This window comes from Aethina tumida, chromosome 1, assembly GCF_024364675.1.
Source record: "Aethina tumida isolate Nest 87 chromosome 1, icAetTumi1.1, whole genome shotgun sequence".
Classification (NCBI taxonomy): Eukaryota; Metazoa; Arthropoda; class Insecta; order Coleoptera; family Nitidulidae; genus Aethina; species Aethina tumida.
Genome location: NC_065435.1, coordinates 79,607,586 through 79,630,640, shown reverse-complemented (window position 1 = coordinate 79,630,640; position 23,055 = coordinate 79,607,586). Strand labels below are relative to the sequence as shown.

The 23,055-nt window shown below is 38.0% G+C and overlaps 2 protein-coding genes across 3 annotated transcripts in view; both read right to left on the bottom strand.

Moving 5' to 3' along the window:
* Positions 1 to 3,284: 3,284 nt before the first annotated feature.
* Positions 3,285 to 6,254, bottom strand: LOC109598669 (polypeptide N-acetylgalactosaminyltransferase 3). Its single transcript, XM_020014574.2, has 6 exons — positions 5,992 to 6,254; positions 5,268 to 5,408; positions 4,924 to 5,205; positions 4,695 to 4,864; positions 3,557 to 4,641; positions 3,285 to 3,496 (listed from the first exon to the last, which is right to left on the bottom strand). Exons 2-6 carry the CDS (start codon positions 5,399 to 5,401, stop codon positions 3,356 to 3,358), a joined length of 1,812 nt encoding a protein of 603 aa, XP_019870133.1. The 5' UTR covers positions 5,402 to 5,408; positions 5,992 to 6,254; the 3' UTR covers positions 3,285 to 3,355.
* A 134-nt stretch (positions 6,255 to 6,388) lies between these two features.
* The window catches only part of LOC109598676 (uncharacterized), a 49,164-nt gene continuing 32,497 nt past the window's right edge, over positions 6,389 to 23,055 (bottom strand). For both annotated transcript variants that reach the window (XM_020014581.2, XM_020014582.2), the window contains 7 exons: positions 10,144 to 10,690; positions 9,830 to 10,085; positions 9,590 to 9,772; positions 9,158 to 9,508; positions 8,946 to 9,092; positions 8,611 to 8,887; positions 6,389 to 8,556 (listed from right to left, as the gene is read on the bottom strand). In XM_020014581.2, the coding sequence (XP_019870140.1) occupies positions 8,373 to 8,556; positions 8,611 to 8,887; positions 8,946 to 9,092; positions 9,158 to 9,508; positions 9,590 to 9,772; positions 9,830 to 10,085; positions 10,144 to 10,690 (1,945 nt within the window). In that variant the 3' untranslated portion in view covers positions 6,389 to 8,372. The remainder of the gene's footprint in view (positions 8,557 to 8,610; positions 8,888 to 8,945; positions 9,093 to 9,157; positions 9,509 to 9,589; positions 9,773 to 9,829; positions 10,086 to 10,143; positions 10,691 to 23,055) is intronic.

Sequence of the window (23,055 nt, the reverse complement as noted above, 5' to 3'; positions counted from 1 at the left end):
AGAAACATGGGACACAACATGTTCTCACATTTGATACAACTTTTATTTATATAACTTTGAGACTGATAACTCCAAAACTTGATAATATAAATTCAAAATGCTTAAATTTCGAAAATGTTTCCATAAAAAAGTGATTTTCGTGTTAAGTTAAACAATTTCAGAAACACCTTGTATATTTCAATGAGAAAAAATAATTAATAAATAGACATTAATATACTTAATAGATTTAAAATCAAATACAATTGTCGACAACACGTTAAATTAGCCAGCAGTTCCTTGAATTTAAAATTTTCAAATGATTCATATTTAATTTCAACTTTAAAATATGTACAAAAATATGTACGTGTTTATTAAAATTATATAAATATATATTTGTGATTAAAAAAATAATCTGATTTACATATAAATCGACGTCCCTAATACTAAACTAATAAAACCTTTATTCAAAACACTTACATCGCTAATTATAACGTGGAACACTTTTCCAAGCGTCCAAAAAAGAGAAAAAACCAATTGATATTAATTATGGATCTGAGCGCTAATTAAATCGAGATAAATCTTTAATCGGCCGGCAATTATAAAATCGTTGTACACTGTCTTTGACTAATTAGCGTCCGCGTATTTGTTTACTAATTGGTATTAGTATTGGTTAAATGAAAATTAATCACTGTCGGACAGTAAGAAAGGATGTAAGTGTAAGTTGCGAAATTCTAAGGGTAAATCGATAACACCCATGTAAATAAATATAAGACGACATGAAAAAACAGTTCCTGTAGCTTGTACGTGGGCAGCTCTTTAAATACACCACATTACCATGATAATTGGAGCCAATACGCGTGTGAGTGTGCTTATCTGTCTCTTATGTAAATTAATAAAATGAAACGTCGATAAATTCAGTTGAGTGTGAGATTGGATTATATTTAAATTATGTAGGTACTGTGGTCATTTTCCTGCGTGGGCAATTATTGCAACAATCGTGGAAAATGAGTAGTTTTTTTTTTTGGAAAAGTGCATTGTTGCATTACGATATGCAGATTGGATGATAGGATTAATGGCCAATGATTATAGGAAATAAAATGAAAAATGCTCGATTATTATTCTTTGCGGTGTAAATCGTGAGAATTATCACTGGTTGTTTTAAACAAGAATAATAATGTACCACACGCTTTGGTGGCAAGAGAAGCCTTATTAGCCGAGGCATTAATTTATCATTATAAATTTTTCAGTCCAGTTTTACACTGGCACTTTCTAAATATTAGTTAACTGAGCAATTAAAGTACATTTCAGATAACGCGTTTTTTTCGAATGGACGCGGCTAATTGCTGTCCATACATAAATCTAAAAGACCGATAATGAAAAGTGCTTAATTATACCATACCACACTTCATCGAGCTAAAATTAATAATTTATATGACACTGTTCGCTATCTAATATGATTATTGGACAGATTTGAAGCTGTTTCCATATTTTCAAACGATTGATTTGTTAATCACTTGTACTTCCGAATAGGTAAAAAAAACAATCCACGTCGAATCAATTAATTTCTATCTCTAATTCTCTTTCATCCCCTGAGTCCCCATATTAGCCGACATTTATTTTATGATGTACTGTACTGCCTGGGCAGACGTTCTGGTTTAGGTAAAGACAAGGCCGTTCTCCTATTTTTTCTCGACTCGTGCGTGTGCGATACACACAACGCAAATTTTTTCTGGCTATTGTATGAGCGCTGCTGTTGCTGTTGCCGTTGCTGTTACACTTCATAAATACACTGCGATCGTTTAATATCACAAGTTAACCTACAGACGCTCATTAATATTATTAATCATCACTGCAACATGTTTCACTTGCACGTACCTACATGGAGAAACGAGCCCGATCTCGTGGGTTTTTCACTTTAATCTTGTTCTGTATTCATCTTGTTTTTTCTGGTTTCATTGCTCCCAAATGGTCACAAGGAATCACGACATAAAACATGCATCCATTATTCCCGAGAAGTTCGGGATCGTTTCGTTCCAATCGTTCCAATCGTTCCAATCGTTCCAATCGTTCCAATCGTTCCAATTGTTTCCTTTCGTTTGATTGGTGTGCTCGCAAAGCGTTTGATAATAGAAAGCACATGTAGCACAAATATGGTCCATATACGGCGTTAAATTTTTCCGGAATATAAATAAAGGGCCGCGCAACAACCGCATGACATGTTATCGTGGTCGTTGAGCTTATCTACAACGGTAGCTTATGCTAAAGTGGAGTATCTTGTAGCCGGGACCCTAGATGATCTTAGATTGGCAATGCTGGCTACTGACGACGGTCATTTGAATACATTACACGGCCCGCAACATATTATAAAGCGCTTATCCGATTTTAGAAATGCTCCGTCGGCGATACCGCAAAACGCACTAAATACCTACGATTTATGCGTGCCACACCATCAACTGTTGCTCTGATCAATTTTCTTCACTAATTAATTTTATTTCGTTAAGAGTATGTTGTTAATTGATATGTCTATGATGAGCCAACCAATTAAGAGAGGACCATTATGTTTATCTAAATGACATCTGGTTAATACGTAATTTATTAAAAATTTTACTAGATTATAATACAAATAGGTTGTTATCTAGATATATGATGCCACAATGTAATAATATGCGCATGTTTTAAGTCATGAAAGATCGTCTCGATGGTTCTTTGCATAATAAAATGAATGCTAATTTTTTGGACAAATTATGTTGATGAAACGATTTGGATTAAGTATTTGTTGGTGTTTTCTCACATAAATTAATAAAAGTTTATGTTTGATTAGGTAAATATTTGATGAATTTTAATGAAATGTCAATTGTCTCGGAGTCATAATTCTCGTCGAAGCTGTGGAGGAACGGTAAACCAATCGAAGCCTAAAAATGTGTTGAGTACGGTTGTTGCCCATATGACTGATGATCCTTTCCGGGATGCTTGGATGTTGTGCACGCGCCTCCGACCGTCCGACCGTCTTCTCGCACGGGATTGTGACCCGACCCCGAGATAGATCTTGGCGAGTGCCGTGCCGACCGGAGGCCATTCGTATCGGTGCACTTTTAACTCTCCGACTCTCTTAAAGGAGACCTCGGTCCATCGTGTGCACACCACGCCCCAATACCGTACGGCTTCCGCAATCCATTTGGGACACTGCAGAGAACAAGCGCACCGTGAAGAAATTCTCTATTGCTCTTTTACATGTGTACGTATTTATTTGTATTTCATTACTTATCTTACACTCTTTACGTGTTTTGTTAAAGAAAACGATTCGATTTATTCAAAATTAATTTATTTACAAAAGTATCAAAGTACAAAAAGTAGAGTCTTATGTAAATTAGTTTTGTCATCTCCAAGGAACTTCCTCAAGCTGCCATTTTTGAGATTTGCTCCCGTTACAATCTGTGATAATCAGTCCATCAGTGAAGGACTTAGAGTCAGAAATATCCAAACACTTATGATTCGTCACATGAATTAGTTCTTCAGTCTATCAATAATGAAAAAACTAATTAATGTAATCAATATGAATAATGAATAAATCACTTACATCCTTATCAAATTTCCATTGTTGACGTGTGAATCCGCTGCAAGCCATAATCCTGACTTTCGAAGGACCAATAACGACCCTTTCAGGAGCGTCGAGACAAATCGAATCGTCGGTCATTATAAATCCTTCAGGAGTCATAACAAACATCTCCATAGCAACGTCGTCTTTCAAACACGCATCAATTTTAGCCATTCCCATTGGCTGATTAGAAATTCCTTTTCTTTCAGGTTTGATTAAACACAAATTTTCACCTTTGTTACGAATTCTACCGAAGAAACGATCTTTTTTAGGAAAAAAATGTTGAGGCCACACGTTATCCAAGTACCACTCAAAATTTTTACAGTGCAATCTCTGTTTCAGCTCCAGTCTTGAAGTTATGTTAAGCTTATCTTTAACAAGTCTGGCTTTTTCGTTGTACCTAAAATAAAATTCAGCCCATTCGTCCATCCAAACTAAAGCCACTCTAGCCAAATTTGCAAACAAAGTCTTATCGATTCCTCCAGGAAAAGAATACGGAGAAGACTTCCGAAAAATATGTCCAACATGAGAACAAGGGGCGATTTGTATTTTACCTCCACATTGCCACACTCTAAAAGACATCTCCAAGTTTTCTCCACCCCATACATTCATGCCTTCATCGTAGGAACCGATTTCAAAAAAGTATTTCCTGTCAATTGCAAACAATCCTCCTGCCATCGTCGGTGAATTAAACGGTTGCGTAGCATCGTTCTTTCTCAGCTTCAATTCCTTTCCGCCCAAAGTGTACCATCTGAACTGTAAATTCCAGTTAAAGGCGCCCCAGTGAAGCTCGAAACTTTTCACGTATGCGAAAGTGTCGTCGTTTATTATATCAATTACGGGGCAAACTACAGTGGAACGGTCGGTTTTTATCACAGATAATAAAGGTTCCAACCAGCCCTTGGTACATTCACAATGTGCGTCTAAGAATGTCAGAACATCACCGAGAGCTTCTTTCGCTCCTTTTAACCTCGCTTTTATTAAGCCAATTCGAGTTGGACTTCTCAAAAGTTTTGTGCGTGTTGGCAAAGTTTTGATGTAATCTTCTAACGGTTTTCTAAGGAATTCTAAAAAAAATCCGTGGCTAATGAATTTCCAACTTTTTAAGAAGCTCACTTACCTCGTTCACTTGCATCATCAACAAGAATTATTTCTTCTATCAGTTCAGATGGAGAGCGATTGATGACACTCCAAACTGTTCTCAAAAGTGTTGACCAAGCTTCATTGTGAAACACAATTATTACGCTAGCTTTAGGGTATTCTTTGTAATTTTTAAACAAGTTAGCACACCTACAAAATGATATAACAACAAAATAAAAAAACACAAATAGAAGAATAGAATATCAAACTTTTTTCTTCTATAATCGGGAAGAGTTCTGTTGAGTGGTATTCTATCGCTTGCCAATAAGTTGAAACGATTGATTTGAAATAGTTGTTGCATTACCAATAAGTCTTTGGGTTCTATGACAACTGGATTGCCATTTTTTCCTGCCTCTGCTATTGGATTAAACTGGTTAGTGTTGATCATATCGTAGGTTGCATTGGGAATTTTATGCACGGGATTTCCAACATAGTGACCAACTACAACCTTAATACCATGCCTGTCGATATATTCTTCTTGATTGTTCTCCCTTAAAATATTATTGAGTCAATTATTTTTAAATGTATTTCACGTGAAAAAAATATTTTTTACCTGAAGATGTGTTTGGGATGAATTTTATTATCGTTTCTTTCGTGTATTTTCCAAACAGCCACCAAAACAAGGGTGACGAAAAATAATATCACAGGCAAAGATCTTTTGCATTTTCGAAGTGGTGCTGACAGCATATTAGGTCTGAAAACATCATGTGTTGACATAAAAGCGATCTCGCCAAAACTAAATTTAAACTCTTTGGGGGACAAACAAAACACGCTTGAACTTATACTGACCTTTTCATTTGTTTATCGCATGAATATTATTAGGCTGTTAAAACAGTGACCGTCCGATTAAATAAATCGTGCAAATGTGACGATAATCGTTGTAATTATTGGTACAACAGCAATGAAATTAATAATACTTTGATTGGTCATTAAATTAATTATTTCCTTTATCTTATAACAAAACGACAATTAAATTAACAGTAATTTAACCATAAAACTGCAGGCTATTTTAATTTCAAATTCAAAATATTTGAATTGGCAGCATCTATCTTTAAGTAGTGAAAGCTCCCAAGAGTGTCATCTATGAAGCAATAGCCTAACCAGACACTGCGCTTTACAACGTATCGCTGTTTATTTAACAGATGGTTATTGTGTCCTTTTCTAAATGTAAAATGTATATCGTAAAATTGTATTGTAAATTTTAATGTTTAACGTTTTGTTGTTTTGTTAAAATATATTTTAATAAACAATAGTTCCTTATTTATTTCAATACTAACCACAAAGTTTCTTTACAAAAGCAAACAGGTAGTCATGGTGGCAACAGTGCAGGTTCCTCAAACAATCACAAAAGCACAATTCGAAGAGATTTCCTGGAATTCTTCTGACCTCCGTTGTCTCCACACACTTTCCGTTCAGGTATTACGTCCATGATAAAACAGGAATTGAGAAAAACGACAACGGAAATGAGTCCATTCGCGACCGGCTGGTTGACTATTGGAAAGATGACCGTGAACTGAAGCATTTTTGCCACCTCCACTTCAGGTGGTTCTTCTCAATGGGCAACGAGCTGAACATCGATCTTCCGCCGATTTCGTCCGTGAAGAAAGTCATTTTCGTCGTTATTTGTTACGGCTAAAATTTAAATAAGCGGGGAGTCCAAATAATTGAATAAAGTCATATTAATAAACTCTTTATTGATTTATATAAATAGTTCCTAGTAGAATGAGAACCTAGGACTAGCTATAACTTACAGGATTTGTCTTTGTACAATACATATACATACATGGAAGTATATAAATTACTTTACCGTGACTCCGGATCAAACGTTTCGAATTTAATTGGAAATAATAAAAAAGTAATTAAAGCGATTAATTTGAACGGAAACGTAGTGATGACGTTAGATTCGGAGTCGAAAAAATGATCTAGGTGAGATTAGAATAATATAGCGACATATGATATGATAAACATTTGATATCTTAATTACATAAAGTCTTTCGAATTTTCAAAATTTCAGTTAATAACAGCTTGGCATTAGAATTTAAATTTGTCTTGAATAAATGGCAGTTTTACGTTTGGTCGTGTAACTTACGCTCTAAAAACATCTCAATAAATATTTCTGCCAACAATACCTTTAAACATGTGTGTAGGGGAGAAATTATTACGTTTATATCCTAGATATTTAAATAGTTTAGAATCTCCTACGATTTTTTTAGTGGATTGAGCCTCCTGGTAACAACAATTAGGACGATATATACAAAAATCGGTTCGGTATATACGGTGCGAAACATTTAGAAAGGCATATAGAGTGTTAAACATTTAAAAATTTTTGGTCCAAAACGAGAAATTTGACTAAGATTGTCGGAACTACGACAACCGACACATTAATCCTAATTGCCCCGATATTAAGGTAATAATTTTCAACAAGCCGATCAAAAATCATCCCGATGCCTGAAGATCGTGGAAGATTTTTGCGTTTTTCGGTCCGAAATAAACAATTTTATTTACACAAAAATAATAATAACAATAAAAAGGCAAATATTCGCAGAAAGATTATTTATATGGTTATATTACAACCCTGGCGACCGATCAGGACCGCACTCAATAAATATATATCTGTACAAACTAAAAAAAACTGCGACCTGAGCGTCAATCCAGAGCAAATCTTTGACTAAGTGGTAGAACACTTTGATTGGTAAACATTAATGATCAGGTAATTTCTTGATTCACTGAATTACACAAAAAATAAACCTTAAAAACATACTGAGTGGTTGAACTAATCCGTATAAAGACTTCACCTGGAATAAGTCTGACAAAGTAACAATAATCAACAATTCGCCAAGATCCACGTCTCGTCTATGATTATCCTAAGATTAAAATAAAAAATATACAATAAAAACTTGTTTTGAGTATTTGGAAATTTATGAAAAATTACGTATGAGACAGTCTTTTCCATAAAAACTTATTGCTCGAACACGTGATGCGAACATTTGTAACTCTATCTATCATTCTATCACAGTAACAAATCATTTTAAACGTATGTATTTCCAGAATAATAATAATAATAATAATAATAATAATAATAATAATAATAAAAAGAAGTCAGTCCACGAACAACCGAACTGCATATGAATTTACCAGATTAAAAAACAAAAAAAAAACTATGTACATTCGGGGTGGAGGTAAAAACTTCACCTCGAAATACGTCCTTTCATAAATTTCCATTTTGTTGTGATTTTCGCATAAAATAGCACCACATAGTTTGAATCCGTTGTCGGGAGGTTCCTGGGACCCTTAAAACGCAGTGCACTATTAATACATTTTCGGTTTCTGTGGCAGTACCATAGCTGGTTAAATATGTAATTTCGAATTGGCACATCTTTTTTCAAAGGCACTGTGCATCCTCGTCATTCATTTTCATTTTCATCATTTCATTTAATTAAAAAGGAAACGCGCGAAACCGAATCGCGCGCGCCGGAATGAACAATTAAAATTAAACTTAAAATTACAGTATATAAGCACAGCCTGTTCATGTTTTCTTACAAAAAAATTGCAGTCACAACTGTCCATTGAACATCTCTACGCGCAACGAAAAAAGAATTTTTTGATTTAATATCTATTGTAATTATCACATTGGTTCGACGCGTTACGAAGCCTGTCGTCACTTGGGTGTTTTGAAGAATCGCAGAACGACGTATCCCAGGATGCGGAAGACGAAGAGGAACGCCATCAGTACGATGGTGTTCGCCCAAAGAGGCAAATATGCACCCTGCGCCTCCAAGATCGCCGATACCGGTATGTGATCGGAATCCGAGCAAATTTCGAATTTCGACTGATGTCCACACCTGAAACAACACAATTGTTTTGTCTGTTTCGTAGAAATACTAATATTGACCTACTGTATGGGATGTCCTTCGCTGAACTCGACAATTTGCATGTTTTGATAGGCGTAATGCACCATGGACATGTATCGCATCCACGTTAACCATGCGGGAATATTTGTAGCCAAATATCCCCCGAAAAGTTGCGTGGCGAGTGTGTATAAAGCGCTGATAGTTATGCTGACTTGCATATCCATACAGCACGCACCTATGAAAAATCCGACTGACTGTGCTACTATGGTATTAAGCAGTAGGAATCCCAATAACGTTAGGAAGACTACAGGTGAATGAAAACCTACGATAAAATACACATAGATATTGTGGTCATAATCAAAGATGAGAATGCGACGTACCTAGCATGGGGTATGATATGAGGTGGTAGACCGCTGGTAAAGTTATGGTTAAAGGTAATTCTCCAACCATTTTTGCCAGGTAATAAGCTGACAATCTGTAAGCACCTGATTGTCGTTCTTTGTTGATCACTTCTCTTTCTGGTGGAACTGTAACAATACAAGCAAAAATGAGCATTATCTACCAAAAAGTAACACAATATAATATCTCTTACATGAACTTAAAGCTCCGAAATGGGCAAACAGCATCCAATATGTGGTCGAGAAAAACATCCAGCCTTGTATATCATGCAAAGCTTCCTCCTTTCTGTCTAATTGAAACCAGAGAAGACCTGCCAAAAGTCCCAGTCCTATTGTTTGTACCCAATTCAATTTTGACAACATTCTAGGTCTGGCTTCTTGAAAGTTTCGCTGAGACAACACTTTGAACTGTGTCCAGAAACTGGTTGGCCAAGAAAAGTAGCAGTCGGAGTCGCTGGTTTCTGAACTCACAGATGATGAGGCGTGGGAGTGTGTATCCAACCATAATCGTCGTACGTCTTGTTCCATCGTGTTTAATGCGTCTTCTGTTTGAAAATTTTGTAGTAGACAATTTTTAGTAGACAATAAACTGGCGCACTCGCCATATTTCTAAGTGTTATACTTACGATCTAAACTACGATATGCTGCATGTGTGGGCAAAATCTTATTGTTGTGATCGTTATATTTTTCTGTGATGTAAGGACAGTCGTGGCCCGAGAGTTCAATTGGATAATCCTTATTCTTTCTCATCTCTCGCGCCGCTGTAATTATCCTTTGTCGTAAATCCGAAGATCCTTTTACTTGTTCCACTGCAAAACACAAAAAGTTATACATTCAATTTAATTTATACATTTAATAACGCCTACGTATGAAATCCGCTGGATTATAATGAGGCATTATGTTCAATCCAATGTTACTGAAGAAGTCCACGACTTTGCATGTGTCCCCAAAGTAGGCGGTTTGTCCATTACAAAGCAGCAAAAGCTTATCACATAGATGGAATATCTGGGAAGAGGGTTGGTGTAGTGTTATCACCACCGTTTTACCCTCCGACACGGCGTATCTTTTCAAAGTCGACATCAAGCTGTGAGCTGCGTGTGAGTCTAATCCAGAGGTCGGCTCCTATAAAATTAAATTATTAAAATTAAGCAAAAACTAATTTCTAAGATCAGGAACATACGTCTAAGAGCATGAGGGAAGGATTGGTGAGAAGTTCGCAGGCAATGTTGGCCCGTTTCTTTTCACCGCCGCTCAATCCACGTTTGATATAATCTCCGATGATGGTGTCTTGACAATGAACCAAACCCAACACTTCGATTATATGATCCACGTACTGCATTTTCTGCGTGTAACTCATAGTGTCGGGCAGTCTCAGTCTTGCTGTGTACTCCAAGGTCTGACGCAGGGTCAAGTCCGGGAAGAAAATGTCCTGCTGCAGAACGTAGCAGATCTTCCTCTTCCATCGTTTGCACATCGGATCTCTGTTGAGGAATATTTGTCCGGAATCAAGTTTCAAGCGTCCGCTCAGCGTGTTAAGAAGGGTGGTTTTGCCGCAGCCGGACGGTCCCATTACGGCGAGTATCTGTCCCGGTCGGACCAGACCGTCGACATCCTGTAGGATCTGGCGCGTTCCCGCGCTAACAGAAATACCACGGAAAGCCAGATGCACAGGTAGTGGACGATGGTCTGTCACAAAACTTGGAAAGTGCACCGCTGTCGTGTCTACCCTGGAAACAAACAAAAATATTAGGATTTCCGATGTGAATTGATGGTCGAAAGAGGAGAGAAAGAATCATGTTGTTGGCCCTACTTATAATAAGTGGACATGTCGATGAACAATTTCTGACTGGATGGTTCCGACTTGAGTTTTCAGATAAAATTATACTTGTCCGTAATGCTGACCACGGACAATATTTGTAATACATAAGATACATAATAAACTGTCATGTGACTAAGGTTAAACCTGCCTTATCGTACGTGTTCAATGTTTACTGATACCGAGACGAATTAAATACTTATTGATATTCCAAAAAATTGTTAATCAATCCCGTCATGTCGGAAGTTTACTTATGTATATGTTTATAGTGTGACAAGCTTCCCATACAGAAGTGAGTCCTTGAACCTTCTGAAAACTCTTCGTTCCAGACATGGAAGCTCTCGAACAGGGATGAATGACTGGTCCATTGTCTCCTCCTTATACGCCACAACAAAGCGCTGTACCTTTTTTTCGTATCCCTTATTTAATTGTGCCGATCGCCGTAAATCGGAACGCGGCCAGCATTTATTAAGAGCTTGCAAGAGATCCAATTAAAGGTACTAAGTTGTAGAATGCTGGTACTCTGTTACACTATTAGCGCTGATTAGATGCACCCGAACCAGTGCCGTGCACCGGTTTTTTCGCCACGGCCAAAATCAAGATTTACAAAGACTAACGGCCATAAATACGTCCAGTATCTGGAGTTAGCACACCTCTTCCTGCACAGAATGGCCGCAATAAATATGGCGAGATGTATTTGCGCAGGATGTTCCACATAAAATCAACTGTATTTCGCAGTAGCTCGATCGTTTGACGGCCGTGAAAACCAGTGCGACTTGTGAATGCGAGAACGCTCATTTAAATGGAAACCGTCGACGCCACACAAGAATTTTTATTTCCACGAACCTTACCAATGTCATATGCAAACTGTGACGACGCATAAAAAAACACCTTTCAAATTCAACAAAACACGAAATTATTAGAAAACGAACATAAAAGTGATCAGAAATGAGATAAGACGACTGGAGGAAGGTTTACCGTTTAGAACCGTTACTTAATTAAATGTGAGAAGAAAGTTTGTCCAATCAGCATCATTTCAGGCAGGCGAAGTCATCGTTCGCCGCAGCACACACATTGCGTATGTTTCGCAACACCAATTAAACGAGTGAGAAAAAAAAGTTCGACAATAAATCATACGTTAAAGTGTCATCGACCACATTCGCATCTGTCAAGTTCATCGCATCATCATCCAATTGCCTCTCCAATTTTTTGGGTCAGGAGTCAAACGTTTGCTGCACCCATACGCAAAAATCGTCTTTATTTTTGTATCCGTCATTATTTTGGGCGTTGGGTTCGTTGAACCCGCCATAAAAAATGAGATTTATCGCATGGAAAGCAAATCGCGCTACCCAACAGCACACACATGCACATTGTTGACCTCGTGGCAGCTGTTTTGGGTCTTTGGCGAAACGATCTGTTTAATTGTTGCTGGCGTCTGTAGTTAGTTAAATTTTTCTTAATTGAATCACACGGGCACGCGCGACCTAAAGCCTCGAATCTCTTTCCTGCGATTCTTGGGTGGTGATTCATTGTTCCAAGCAAATTGGTCAATTGATACCGAGAGAGGTTTTTAATTGTTAACGCTGCGTTATGAGCCGTTCACCTCACTTGTGCAACAACCCGGGTTTCAAAACTGCGCCCAGCCAACTATAAACGGATATATTGTGGTCGGATTGTAACACAATCCGATCATATTTTTTTCTTTATTTCTTTCCCGACTCGATCCTATCCCATCTGGACGACCGGGTTAAAAATGTCGAACGATGCTCCCGCAATTACTTAAATTCGATGACGGGTGTCAATACTCTGACTTCTTTCAACGGAGTTCAACGGAACATTGCTTATTACATTACAATTACTTTAATTGAGCGAAAACAAAATTAAAAATTAATTAGGGGCTAGATTCCCGCAAAACAATCCGGTGTTTTTAATGCGATTCAGTGCCGATTAATCCGATCAAATTTAACGCGTAACAAGTGTCCGCATGACGAGATGATGAGGGATGCTGAAGTGCAAGGGTGTCCGCCTGACGGCCATTCTCCCCTCTCGTGGGGATGAATTGCAGGCGGTACGTTGCACCGCGAGGTCAGATGAGTTCACACCGGGTCACGTGCTCCCCAATCGATCGTCCGATCGCCTAGACCAAAACTCCCAGACTGGCTCCCGAAAATTTCGCTCATACACGCCCATTTATTAAATTTGATTTATAATTGTGGGTTGTGTGTGTTATTAAATTACATTCGTTACATTACAAGAGTTAAATGTTCTCTAATAAGCAGGATTAGTGATTAGATTAGTGGCGATAAAAGTTGGCGTATTTAGTAGGAAGTACGGCAAGATAGTACAACTATTAAAGAGAAGAAACAATTCTAATAAAAACCGTTTCATAATTCCGCCGGCAACAAAAACAAACCGGGTCCCCCCGCAGATATCGAAGTCGGGTCGTCGACCCTTACGAAACACCGCCAAAAATCGAAAGTGCAAAAACGTATTTCAGGATAATTAGAGTCGAGAAATCCGACACGCAGTAGCACCAACTTAATAATGCGCCGCAGAATTAAGACACTCTTGCTATGCCTCTTTTTGCGAATCAAATAGGATTTGGTAACGGAGATGACCTTGCGGCACTCCGACGAACAAGACACCCTATTGTTCTGCGAAAGAGTGACCGGAAGTTCAGTGAACTTGCCGGAGAGCAAAGTGTACGTTTGTCGTACTCTAGAAGAAGCCAAGAGAGAAGCGAGTCCGCCTCGGAGGAAGAGGCGATATTTTTTTTGTTGTAACCACGTCCTGAATACGACTAACCTACTAACCCGATGACGTCAGGGGTCGACGAACTTGCGACGAACATTTCGGGTAGGAACATGGCTTAGATGACGAGGCATGTGTTTGTTAAATGCGGAATTTCGACTAATTTATTTTGTTTTCGTTGCTGACGGATCGACTCTTAATGGCTGACATTTGGGTCCGATTACAGAATGAAACTAATCACTTTTATTACTTTACTTTCAAATCTTGAAAGGAACAATGAAGAAATCTTTGTCTTCTGTCTTGGTGAATATCACGAGAATCATAAAATTTTCATATTTTTGCTGTCATTAAATGTGTTCCCTTTCACATTATACCTGTGTAGGTAGACATAAATTTAGTAAAATTTAGTAAAAATTAGATTCAATGACCAATATATCTAAATATCTCCTCTATAGTTTTTCTCTCGAAAATCGTCATCAGAGGAAGACGGGAGTCGTGAAGTCATTCGTAGAAAACAAGCGATAACAGTAAAGGCAAATGCACAGGCATGCCTGAGCACGGCTAAACAAAACTTTCGCCGGCGGCCCGATAGAAACATAAACAAACGAAAACACCATGACAACCAAAATAGATATTGCAGCGCGGGAGGTCGACGACCCAAAGCAGTGGGTTAAACCTGCGCTTTGTGAAGCGGGTCAGTCCGAACGGGCGCCTCACAAACACCAGAACTCTTCACGGTTCCGAAAACCTGCAAGAACCTAGCGCAAATTTTTATCTTATATTATTATCATCTTTTGGCGTTCTATCTGAAGAACTTGGTGGTGGTGGTGGTGGTGGTTTTCTTTCCTTTTCAGAGATTTTTTAAGGAAACAAGAGAGTAATAAAAAATCTTGCGATGAGTTGCATTGGCGTTAGGAAGAAGGGTGTATTTGGTGTGAGGTCCCGAATTCGACATACGAATTATCAAGAAGTGTCTGTTTACAAATTTCGGTGTCGATGAACCCGGTGCCGATAAAAATACGTCTGGTTATACAATATTCGGGCTATTGATCTATCTAGACTATTTTAGATGGAACAGCTGTGTCCCGTTCTCCCTTCTCCGTCTCGCCTTCGAATGCGATTCGTCTGCGAAAGATCAACAAGTGTGAAAAAAATTATTAATCAGTCCGGACCTGTACGAATCAATACACCGAGATCGATTCAGATTTCTAACCGGAGGCGATGATTTCGCCGTATTTAGTATTTTTTTCTTTTTGTGCAAGTTTGAAAGTAATTGACCATCCTGTTTGCATTTTGTAACTCCGGGTTCCGTAACGCCAGAGACGATTTTCTACCTGCGTCGCGTCCCGTTGCGTTTTTGTTCTTTTACGATGCGAGAACGAGTTTCATTGGACCGTTCCGTATGCAGATCGGTCTCGTGGGCATTCCGCGGGTGTCGTTTCGAACGGTGCCACCGGCCCGGGCGTATAACGGGGGATTTTTCCATTTTTCGCTTCCTGTCCTCGAACATCTGTCCACACTCAAAACAACATCATCCGAATGTTCTTTGTCTTTGTTATTAAATATTCTCTTAACGTCATAGGTCATTTGAGGAGGAAAAATGGGAAAGCTTTAAATGCGGCAAAACATGCGAACCGTCTGTATGATTACAAACGTTGATTGGAAACAGCAATTCGATTAATTCCTACGAATTTTTACCATAGTGAAATGTTAATTGAGATTTCTCTTCGGCGAAGGTCCTCCGGTTGTTTTTTTTCTCTTGGAAAATGAAGAAACAGTTCCGAAACCCGAACACGTTTCGAGCATGTTTTGGACACGTCCGCGTCCCAATTTCGGGTTGTTTTGATTTTAGGTGTGTGTGATCCACACCACGAACGAGAAAGCTTCTTGGGCCCGAGTCCTCGTTGGGCAACACGTTTTCGACAGTTTTGGTACCGACGACCCAATTAGAACCGCCATTAGAATCGACGTCACGTCACGTGGTTACGCGTAACTTTTGCGTAATTTCGTGTGTCCTTTCCTCATTCCCAGGCCGACATGGAAAAATCAAATTACAGCCGTTGATCTCGCCGACGTCCTTACTCACGCCGAAAAACCGTTACAAGTGGGTCACGGAGTCACAAGTGCGCTTTATGAATGCAATTTACCGGCTGCAGGACCAATTCAACAATAATAGGGCGAAACTACGTCGAATTTGGTTGACCCATAAGACTGAAGGAACATCCTTTCGATGGAATTTTAAGTAATCAGAATTAACAGTAACAGAACACCTTTGAACATTGGTAAAATTTCTTTGTTGCGCAAATCGGCCTCACGTTTTCTGTTTCGAACCTAAAGTGGTCAACACACAAAATTACGTGCATATCAAAATTTGATTTGATGTTGTTGTTGTTGTTGTTGTTGTTGTGTTTGAAAAAAGTGGGACAAACCTGAAACAAGCAAATAAGCCGAGTGCCAGGGTCGGTTCGTGACCGGCGTGCAAAAGAAAACGGTTTCGGGAAAAAAACCACACATTTCGAACCGAACGAACATTGGAACCGTCGAAAAGACATGTTTCGGATGTGACCGTCCTCTAATTAAATATCCAGCTCACGGACCACGTTCAAATAAATCTTGGCTAACCCATTATAATGTTTGGTGTTGCGCAAGTTCCTCGCTTTTATTATTTCTGTGTGGTAATCGCCTGTCCTTTTATACTTACGGTTCTTGAGGCGCGCACAAAAAACCTTACCCGTCTTACCTGCAACAGATAAGCCGGGGATGAGTGCAAAAAAGTCAAGATTAACGATCCACTTCGTCCTCCAGACTGGAAAACAAGTCCTCCGACCCGATTTTCTTTTATCCTGGCACAAACGGGCGTCTGCGATTTTCGTGACCGACAAAACACTCCGTTTTCTTTATTGACCCAAATAAAACGAGTGGCGACGAGAACGCTAATGAGCCCATTCAAATGATCTCTTTGTGTTATGTGTTTGGTCTCTTCAATCTATACCATATATGCTTGTTTAATCATCAAATCATCAAGTCATTAAATCATCTCAGGAACATTCTGACATACATAATCCATTCACGTATTTTTTTTTTTTTTCTACGCTCGCAAAACAAGAAGAAATTCCCGAACATTATATAAATAGAATCCGCGCATTGCACTTATCAGCGAAGCCTTAATTGCGCAATAGGTTATTGTACTCGAAACAATTTTACTTGTTACGAACACATTATTCTCTTTACAGCCATTTCCATTGTTTTTCAGTTTGGCCCTGTCGATCGTTCTTTGAACGATTCAAAATCAAAATCGACGATTTAAACAGAGAAATGGAAATGGAAATGGAAACTGTAAGGAAGACGTGATCTCGGAATTTGTCGTCATTGATGCAGTGTTTGTGCGGTTTATGTATGTGACTGTGTGTGTGTGTGTGCTGTATGTGTATATAAATGTCACGGGGATAGCGCGAAACTTTCGCGAACGGTCATCGACCCCGGCCCACTTCTCACTCAGTCAGTAAACCGGCGACTCTCCGGGCGCCATCTTGGGCCAGGCCTCGTCCGACCGATCCCCAGACCGAATTTTCGGACTCGGCGCGATGCTGCAACCGCCAATTATCTTTATACGTTCTTTCCCCATTTTTGCCTCGCCGGATAGATCTCCTTAGAGCTGGCCTTGTGGCTTCTTTGTGTGATCATTAAACGATCCTTTAAACGTTTCGTTTTCCGCCAATATTTCCTTTTAGTAACGACGAAAATCCTTTGTTTTCTTGAAATAAATACCATTAAGCTTATTAGCTTGATGGCGACCGTAAACAATTTTACGATGTCATTTTTACGTCTGAAATCCAATTCATTCAGCTTTTCAGCACCACTAATTTGGTACGTTCAATTTTTAAGTTGTTCCAAATTATTTTGTGTACAGTTTTTTTAAATAAATTCTTTGGCTTCTTTCATTGTGCTCGTTTCTGTAGTCGAAATCCGTTTGCTGGTAACGGGACACCGTCGAAAAATCATATTTCGGGCGTTGTAGACAAAACAATGGACGAAAAAACAATCGTCGAACGATTCGGTTCGGGTTAGTGAACTAGAAATGCATCCCAAATCGACTGAGTGTCGTTGCCAAAATGTTTTGACTGAAACAATAAAAACAAAATGCCTGGCGATAAAAGTCGACAGGTCGATGGAGATAAATTTATATGGGGAGAAAAGAAGAAATTTCGGAATATCGTACACGGTTAGTCATGCCAAGAGGTTTTTGTTGTCGTAAACTCTTGGGTAATTTGTCGATGGAATTTCATAAATCTGCGCGAGTTTCCTAACGATTACCCAAAAAAAAAAATTCTTTGGTAATCCGATGTAATTAGATTAGAAAACGCATTAAAACGGATTAGAACGTCGGAACAATGGACAAAGTTGAATGACATTTTTCACTGGGAGAAATTTTTATGCATGAACCAAGTTTAACATATTATAGGGAAACGGTTCTTATGTAAAGGTTGAGGCTTTCGTTACCATTGTTTATTGGTTGACGTTTGTTGGAATTATTTCCTAACGTTTCGCTAGCACGTGTGACTAGGATCTTCAGAGCTCTGATTTGGAAGTTGTTTCCGTATTTATGGATTTCAATTGCTTCCCTAATCATTCTCTGGTGATATCCAGTTGTTGAGGCAAGCAATTGTGTATCTTGGAATTTTATCTTATGATTTCCATCTAACAGTGCACGTTCAGCTGATGGTCTTAAGTGGTCTTGTTCTTCAGCGTTCAATTTATACTGTATGGTCTAAATGTTCACCCACTCTTTTTACTAGGATATCCATGAAAGGTATTTGGTTCTCCTTTTCCAATTTCATTGTGAATTTGATATTTTTATATTGAGAGTTTAGGTGTTTTAGAAACTAATCTAGTTTTTCATGTCCATGTTTCCATATCACATAACAATACCAAACAGAAGGTTTGTGTTTGGAAGTCTCAGTCGCTTTTTGTTCAAACTTTTCCATAAAGAAATTGGCGATCACTGCCCTATTGCTAGCTATTCCTTCAGTATGTTCAGTATGTAGAATTTATTGTTCCAAACGAAATAGTTTTCAGTAGGGCACGTACGGAAAAGATCCACAATATCTGGAGGGAATATTTCTGATATCATGTTTAAGGAATCATTGACAGGAACTTTAGTGAAAAGTGACACCACGTCGAAGATGCTTAACCATTCGTGCTGGCGAAACGTTAGGAAATAATTCCAACAAACGACGACCAATATACCTGAACAACTATACATATGGAAACGGTTCTACAATAGTTTCTTTGTTGCTGTAATAGTAGAAATACCAATAATATAAGTAATAATAATAATAATAATAATAATGGACGTGGTTACATGATTGTGGTTTTGTATGCGAGAGCGCAAGATAATCGTTCGCATAATAAAGGCAAATAACAAGTATTCCGTTAAAATAAATGTTTATCGAGGAAAATTAGTATAATAAAATTTATCGCTTTCAATTACACTGGTTCGATTTATAACGTTACATGCCTATAATTTGAATAAATTGCCGGCTATTACATTGTGTAAACACAGGCGATGTGAAATTGCTTAATTTATTGTTATTCGTTTTACGCGGATGATTTACGCGCGACGGTTTTAATTAAGCGCCATCCCATACCGTCCCATATCGTCCCATACCGTCCCATGGACACCACCAACAGCTCTGGACCCCGGAGCACGGCGGTGGAAGCCAAAAAAGAAAATGTCACTTCGTTTCGATTAAACTATGTGCAATAGGTTGATGCACTCAATTTACATTTATAAAACCTACAATTGTTCACATTCAACAGCTCAAATTAATTATTTAAACCACTAACATCTCAGAACGGGGGACCCGAGATGCGTTTTACCCAACACCAACAGTTAACCACACAAATTTTCCGTCTTCTTTAACTAAATTAAATTTTCTGAAAATGGGATCGGTCCCTGACGAGGTGATTTTTCGTTGGACCGGCAACATTGGGCAGTGGCGCTCATGCACGGGGCTCCAGGGAGGGCGGACGGGGCGGTAGAAAGTCCCGGCACTCCGGGTTCGTTGCCCCCGCAATTCCAGGACCGGCACCGGGGCTCCACGACCACGGATAATCCTCAATTGCGCCATCCCGGTCCGGGACGAACACATTCGGACGGTCGGGGAGTGTTTTACAAACTTACTGAACGTTGATTGGCAACTAAACTAATCACGTCGGAACAGAGCAGTAACTGTAAAATGAAGGGAGGTGAAGTCGTATCGACTTAAACGATGTACTTGTTCCCACAATCAGATACGAGCATCGTCCTTGGAGTCAAGGATGCTGCGCGGCATCTCGTAGTTGAACAAGGTCACGAAAACGATTCGACAACGTTGCAACTCGCGGCACAAGGCAGAAGAGCCCTCATTTGGAAAAGTTTCGATTGCACGGATGTTCAAAGGCAATTTCAATTTGGAAGAAAGAAACTCGAGTAACGTAAATACGATAAGTTTCACTTTACGAGTGACAACAGCAGCAGCAGCAGTAACAACGGCAGTAGTATAAACCAACGAACGAAGAGTTCGTTCGTTCGAGAACGCGCCTCGTTCACCACAGAAAGAAACGGAGTCTGACTAGGCGTCGTTTTGGACGAAGATGGCAGGAACGGTGCGAAGTGCCAATTGCGTGCATAAAATAAATATTTAAAGCCGCATTACAAAGTAAATTAGCAGAATGGTGCACGTAAAGCGTTGCATAAATTTGCCTCGGTACGTGTGTAACGAGCCATTTTCTGCACTCCGGGGTAAAAAAACCGTGTTTGTCTGGTTCAGTCTGATCGAAAATATCACATAGAATTTGTTGTAATATATATATATATATATATATATATAGAACGACCTTCGACGGTTTTTCGGCCAGATAATAAACTAAACAGTTAAAAAGTAATTAGGTTAAGAAATTTAAGTCTTCCGAAACGTTATTGTGTGACGGTCTATATTCGTTACGGGAAAAGTGGACCAGAAGAAATTTCACGACTACAAATATTTAACTGTATTCGTAAATTACTTCGTTGGCGTTGTCGAACTAACTGTTGGAAATGAAATTAAATTAGAACCAACCCAATCTTGAAATGAAAAACATTTCATAAATATTCCTTATCTGAATGATTATAAAATTCAAGTGGCACATTATCCAAAATTTAAATTTAGTACAGTGAAAAATAAAAATAAATCTTTGCAAAATACTGTGAGGAAAAAATGGGTCAAGGGTTTTGAAAAGATCACGTCACTTATTATTCAATTATATTGGTTTCTAAAAAAAGCATTGTTTCAAAATTTTTATAGTCGCTTTTAATGTATGTGTTCATAAAGACAAGCTACACTTATGAAGTATTGAATACACGGAATGTATATTTAAAATAGATAATAGATTTAAAATAGATTTTGTGATTTACACATACACTATCGCTCATATGTGGAGCAACTTTAGAAATTTTCATTTGTCTTGATAAAAGTGTACGTTGTAGTGATCCGGATTTTAAATTTAAATACCCGTTAATTACGCAAATCTAGTACGAGGGATTCGAGTTAATTAATGTAATGTTACTCTTCTTTGTTGACATTGTTTCACACTTTTGTTCAAGTTGGTAACAAGAAGTTGTAGTAGGTCCCTTGACTAGTATGATTCGCTCCCTTTGATTCCAACTGTTGATCTCTTCAAATGTGTCAGATTTGCATCTTTTCAATCACAATCATTTTATTATTATTCTTGTTTATTTAGAAACAATATGATCTCGTAAATCAGTTTTTCTAATGTATAGATTTCTGGAGGCCTAGGTAAGAGCAGTGTTTTTCAGACATCTAATATCTATCTAGAAATTTATTTATGATATTGCGTCATAATTTTTGTTCTCTAATTTTAAATTATTATGAGAAAATTGTTCAGAATTATGTTGCTTCTTATGTCATTTTCCGTCCGTTGAATGTTGTTTTTACTTTAATTATTCAAGTATTTATTTATATACTTATTTATATTGTTGTTAATGAGACGTTGTGGAGATAATTCCGAGGGGATTATTTATGTATATGTATATGCTTTATTTGTGTTGTTGTCGATAACTGATTAAAAGACCTTTCTTCAGATGTTTCTCTACAATTGAGACCAGGAAGAAATTGGCTTCAGTATTCGATAGAGTGTCTACATAACAATGAACAATAACTAAATTAATTTAATTTGATTAGTTATATTGTTATTCATAATCATAGTAAAGTCAAGTTGCATATTTTTTTTTTATTGGGTCAAAGAGGGGAAAATCTACAAGACGCCCTCTGGTGGAAGTCGAAGGCAGTGTCGGACTAACCGACTAAAAACCCCTCTCCGGGCACCGATCCGAAGATCATGGCCTAAGAGTATAACCATATAGGTTTAGGAAAATAGAGAGAAGGAAAAAATTAAAGAGGGTTGCAGCAAGTTACATATATTTTGAATAAATATGGATAATACCATAGATGTAAATAAATCAGATTTGTTAATTTTAGTTGTGTTTGTTATTTGTGGTCCTTCCTTGATTATCCTGTTCTACGCATTGAGAATGGAGTTACTCCATTTTCGTAATTATTTTCTTATGATATACAACAAAGCTTCCTAATTATTCTAGTTGATCACTTGGCCATTTCTTTGTACTTTTGTAAATTCTAATAATATTCAGGTTGGTACCATTACAACATTCAAATATCCATATTATAGTCAGTTATGCAGTATGTTTGTTAACAACAATACAGCAATACAATTGTTTATTAGTGGATTTAGTTAGGTATTTATTAATATTTGAAAAATATTTAAGGGTATTTAGTATCTAGAAGCATATCCATTATTTTTAATAACTTTTAAACATCTTTTCTTCATTGATTTTAGTAGTTTTTCAATATAATCGTTCGAAATTTCTTTTGAGTGATCTTTTTGCATGGATTTTCCGATCAATTTCTTCTCAAAGGTTTTTCATTGGATTGAGGTCTGGGTTTTGTGCTGGCCAAGGCATGACAAGTACTCTTTGAGAAACGAACCATTCTTTAACTAACCTAGACGTGTGTTTCGGATCATTGTCGCATTGGAAGGTTCACAGTAAACTCATGTTATCTTCGGCAAATGGAAGCATATGATTCTACAGAATGTCACGTTAAACAAAACAATCCATTATACCGTCTAAATTAACCAGTGGGCCCATGCCAAACCCAGAAAAACATATCTAAACCATAAGGCCTCCACCACCATGCTTCACAGTGGATCTACTGTACTTGGGATTATACCTTTCATTAATTGGCCCTCTTACCTATGAAATGCCATCAGATTTGAATAATTGGAGACGACTTTCAACGGAAAACAAAATTGTTTTCCATTGCCCGTCTGTCCAGTTCACATGTTCTCTTGTAAAAAGTAGTCTCGCTGCTCCATAGTTTGCAGAAATGAAGGGCTTCTTTGCTGGTTTTCTGCCATAGAGACCAGCTCCTTTTAGTCTCCGTTTTATGGTACTCACCAACACACTGA

Bases quoted from the DNA above. Each gene is read 5' to 3' on its own strand.
- LOC109598669 (XM_020014574.2), bottom strand. From the start codon at position 5,401: ATGCTGTCAGCACCACTTCGAAAATGCAAAAGATCTTTGCCTGTGATA. The intron at 5,206-5,267 runs GTAAAAAATATT...TAATATTTTAAG, and splicing joins CATCCCAAACACATCTTCAG to GGAGAACAATCAAGAAGAAT. The intron at 3,497-3,556 runs GTAAGTGATTTA...CATTATTGATAG, and splicing joins AATGGAAATTTGATAAGGAT to ACTGAAGAACTAATTCATGT.